At 29.7% G+C, this 4,122-nt stretch overlaps 1 protein-coding gene across 1 annotated transcript; it reads left to right on the top strand.

Annotated features, from left to right (window-relative positions):
• Positions 1 to 221: 221 nt before the first annotated feature.
• Positions 222 to 1,639, top strand: LOC106756659 (bZIP transcription factor 11). Its single transcript, XM_014639166.2, has one exon. It carries the CDS (start codon positions 938 to 940, stop codon positions 1,400 to 1,402), a length of 465 nt encoding a protein of 154 aa, XP_014494652.1. The 5' UTR covers positions 222 to 937; the 3' UTR covers positions 1,403 to 1,639.
• Positions 1,640 to 4,122: the final 2,483 nt, after the last annotated feature.

Raw genomic sequence — 4,122 nt, 5'->3', positions numbered from 1 at the left:
CTTCTTCTCTCCTACACTGTTACAATTTTACTTCTCACCTTCCACCAATCTCTTTAATCAACCATTAAAATCATCACTCTCACACTTTTTTCTAATAAATTCAAGCTTTTCAACTTGTTTTCTCATGAAGTGATCCCAAAGTAAATTACACCCTACTTTGCTTCTTTCTTTCTTCCTTCTCTAGGATTTCATAATTAATAATTATTTTCACCAACTTGATGCCTTTTTCCCTTCTATAAATTCCTCCCTTCATTCACATACACTCCTCTTCCTCTCTCTCCCTCTTTCCCATCACACTCTACACATATCGCTACCCAGACACACATATATAGATATTTCTCTTTCTTCCACATCTCACACTGACTTTCTATCAAACACCTTCTCTTCAACCTCACCATGTTCATCATCCCAAACCCCACATAACAAATCTCACCCCTTTCCATTTTTCAGCACCAAAGTTTGAAACTTTACGAAATTGGGTTGGAGAATTTTGACTCAATTTTTTCCTTCTCCTCTCCAGGAAGTAGATATTAGAAGCGCAAATTAAATGTCCAACATCTTGTTGTTGATGTTTGAGATTCATGTATTCGATTCTCAGTGAGCTCTTCTTTTCCGGGTGTATGATCAATTCCACTGTTAGGCGCAGGACCCATTTAGTTCAATCCTTCTCAGTTGCCTTCCTCTATTGGTTGTACTACGTTTCATGATTTCTAACTCTTCCTCACTATATCACTTACTATATATCATATAAATCTATAATATCTACTGCTATATTTCTATTTTCATTATCATTATCGTCTTCGTCGTCGTCATAAAGTAATAATTTTCAGAGTTTGTTCGTGTCTAGTGTCTGGGTCCTGCGAACTGTGTTAACTGAGAAGGGTTGTGTTGTATTGTATTGTATTGTGTTGTGTTGTGTTGTCCTGTGTCTCATACCATGGCTTCCTCAAGTGGAACATGTTCGGGTTCATCCTCTCTGCTTCAGAACTCGGGCTCTGAGGAGGACTTGCAAGCGGTAATGGATCAGAGAAAGAGGAAGAGAATGATATCGAATCGCGAATCTGCACGGCGATCTCGCATGAGGAAGCAGAAGCACTTGGACGATCTGGTTACCCAAGTGGCTCAGCTGAGAAAGGAGAATCAGCAGATACTGACCACCGTCAACATCACCACGCAGCAGTTCTTGAGCGTTGAGGCTGAGAACTCGGTGCTCAGGGCTCAGGTGGGTGAGCTGAGCCACAGGTTAGAGTCTCTGAACGAGATCATCGAAGTCCTAAATGCGGGTTTTGGCAGCACCACCTTCGTTGAACCAACCACCAATAACACCACCTTCTTCAACCCCATGAACATGGGGTATCTGAACCACCCTATCATGGCTTCTGCAGATATATTGCAGTACTGAGATAAGAAAACAAAAACAGCAAAAAATTTCATGATTTCTTATTCGAGTCTGTTCAGAAATTGTAATCAATCATCTGCAATATGGTGATAAGGAATAATGAATGTGTATCATAAAAGGGGTGAAATTGTTAGGTGCTGGTTCTCAGAATGGGTCCTTTCGAGTATGGGGCATGGGCCATTACTCTGTATTTCTCACCCTTCTTTTATATATATTAAAATAATATTTACCTACTTCTAATTCTTACTCTCTCTATCTTTTTTTTTTTCTATTCAGTTTTTTTGTGTAATTTATTTTAGCAAAACATTTTTTTTTCAATTCATTTAGTAAAATGGAATAATAATCTCATTTTTTAATTATATTTTTTAAATGAGGTTTTTGTTTGACTAACTGAATGTGGAAGACATTTTTGTTGAATGGTTCTGAAAGTGGACAAAGTTGAAGAAAGATTTCATTACAAGTAACAGTAATTTTCCCTTGAACCTGGACACACACTATTGGTTAAATAGTCTAATCATGGTTTAGTCTGTCTCATCTGTTTTAATTATGCTGTTTTATTCAAAAGATGTTCACTTTTTCTTAAGACTAGTTCATGTTTCTCTTTTCTTAATAATTGGATTTATAAATTTAAACACGTATTAGTTGATTTATTAATTTCTTTTTTATTGTTAATTAGTTTAAACAAGATATTTATGGGAGAAGAAAATAATTTTTTCATTCCTATTTGATTTTGACCTTCTCCTCGGAAAGAGAATTTGTTAAATAGTTGGGTGATTATAAATATATAAATTGTATATTATTTTTTTTCTACTTCTTTTTACTTTCTCGCTACATGATTATATATTTTTCATTTTTTTTCTTTTACTTTTTCTTCTTCTAGCTTCTTTATATTTATCGCTCTACCCCACCCCACAGTAGGATTGAGATTTACAATTTGCATAATTAATGTGATTTTTTTATCAGCAATAAATGAAAATTAATGTGGCAACAATAAATGAAAGAAAATAATTAATTCTTAATGTACGATAAAGTTCTTTTTTATCGACTTAATCATTTTGTATAATATCAAATTGAAGTTAAGTTTATTTTCATCTTCCAAATTCAGATTAATTTTTTATCTTTTCATCTTTAAAAAAGCTTTATTTTAATTGTTTTCCTCAAGCTTCAATTTTGAATACTTTAAAACAAGAGAAGATAAATAATAAATTATTTAATAATAATGTAAATTTGAAGTTACTCGAAATTTTGATGCTAATTTTTTTAAGCCAGTAATGATATTTAAGTGAGAGGAAGTGAAAAATTGTTTTTACTTTAAATCATGAAGATTAAAACGATCAATTTTAATTTTGAAAGGAAAAAAATCGTACTCCAACATCAAAGACATGAATATCTATCTATCTATCTATATCTATATCTATATATATATATATATATATATATATATATTAAAGTTAAGGTGATGTTCGTTATAAAAATCTATATATATATATATATATATATATATATATATATATATATATATATATATATATTAAAGTTAAGGTGATGTTCGTTATAAAAATCGTGTGATGAGGTTTTAATATATATTTTTGGTCATATTATGAATAAAATCTCGTTCCAAATGATTTTATAAGACTTTGTCTCATTCATATTTAAAAAAAATACCATTTCTAAAATAAATAAATAAATACATTTTACTATCATAACACAAATTTCATTTAAGATCTAAATTACGCTTACAATACTTGAATCTTAAATATAAATTTAATACGCAAGAGAGATATAAATACATTTAAAAAATCTTTAAATAACAACCAATTTTAAATAATCTTTTTCATAATCAAGATCTTAATAATTAATGTTAATAACCAATTTAAAGATTAATTCACTATAATAACTCATTTAAAAACTATTTTAATTATTAATAATCTTTAATTTATAACTTGATATCTAAATTAACATTATAATGATTAATTATTTTTTGTTACGATTATAATAAAAGAAAATTACTGATAGGGCCATCAATAAATAGCAAGCAAGAAATACGTGTATTTAAATATTTGAAAAAAGAGATTAATTACTAGAATTGTGCTGGCATTTTCTAGAGGTATCGTGGAATGTTATGGAAATACGTATGATAATTGAAGAAAAAGTGGAGAAAAGAGCAGAAAAAGGAAAAGACACGAAGAGCATATATAAAAGAGAAGGGTGTGGTAACAGAGAAGGTCCTTTAAATGAGAAATGTACACTAAACATGTTAGGGTATGGGCAATGTCTGTCTGCGTCCAACTCAAAATCATTATTGTCACGAGTAGAATTAATAGATGGTCCGATAATTGGTAGAACAAAATGTTATATAGATTTAGTTAAGATTATGATTATGATGTCATCTTGAAAAATTGTTTTTACATTTAACTTAACCGTTTCAAAATCGTTTTATAAAGTAAAATTTGCATCTACTTATATATTATAAATTAGTTTTATCTATAGTTAATGTGAGACTTTTACCATATTCTTTTCACGTTGAAATATAAACATCTTAAACATAAAAATAGAATTAATAAATTATCTGACAACGGATGAAACAAAATACCACGTAAATCTCGTTAAGAAAAATTTTGTAGAAAAACCTAAAATAACATTAAAAGACTTGAAAAGAATGTAAAAAAATGTTTGGACTGTAATATCTGACTTTATACCAAAATAGATGAGAAAATGTGTAA

The sequence above is a fragment of the Vigna radiata genome, chromosome 2, assembly GCF_000741045.1.
Source record: "Vigna radiata var. radiata cultivar VC1973A chromosome 2, Vradiata_ver6, whole genome shotgun sequence".
Classification (NCBI taxonomy): Eukaryota; Viridiplantae; Streptophyta; class Magnoliopsida; order Fabales; family Fabaceae; genus Vigna; species Vigna radiata.
This window is presented reverse-complemented; position numbering and strand designations above follow the sequence as displayed.

Excerpts from the sequence above, each read along its gene's own strand:
- LOC106756659 (XM_014639166.2), top strand. The coding sequence starts at position 938 with ATGGCTTCCTCAAGTGGAACATGTTCGGGTTCATCCTCTCTGCTTCAG.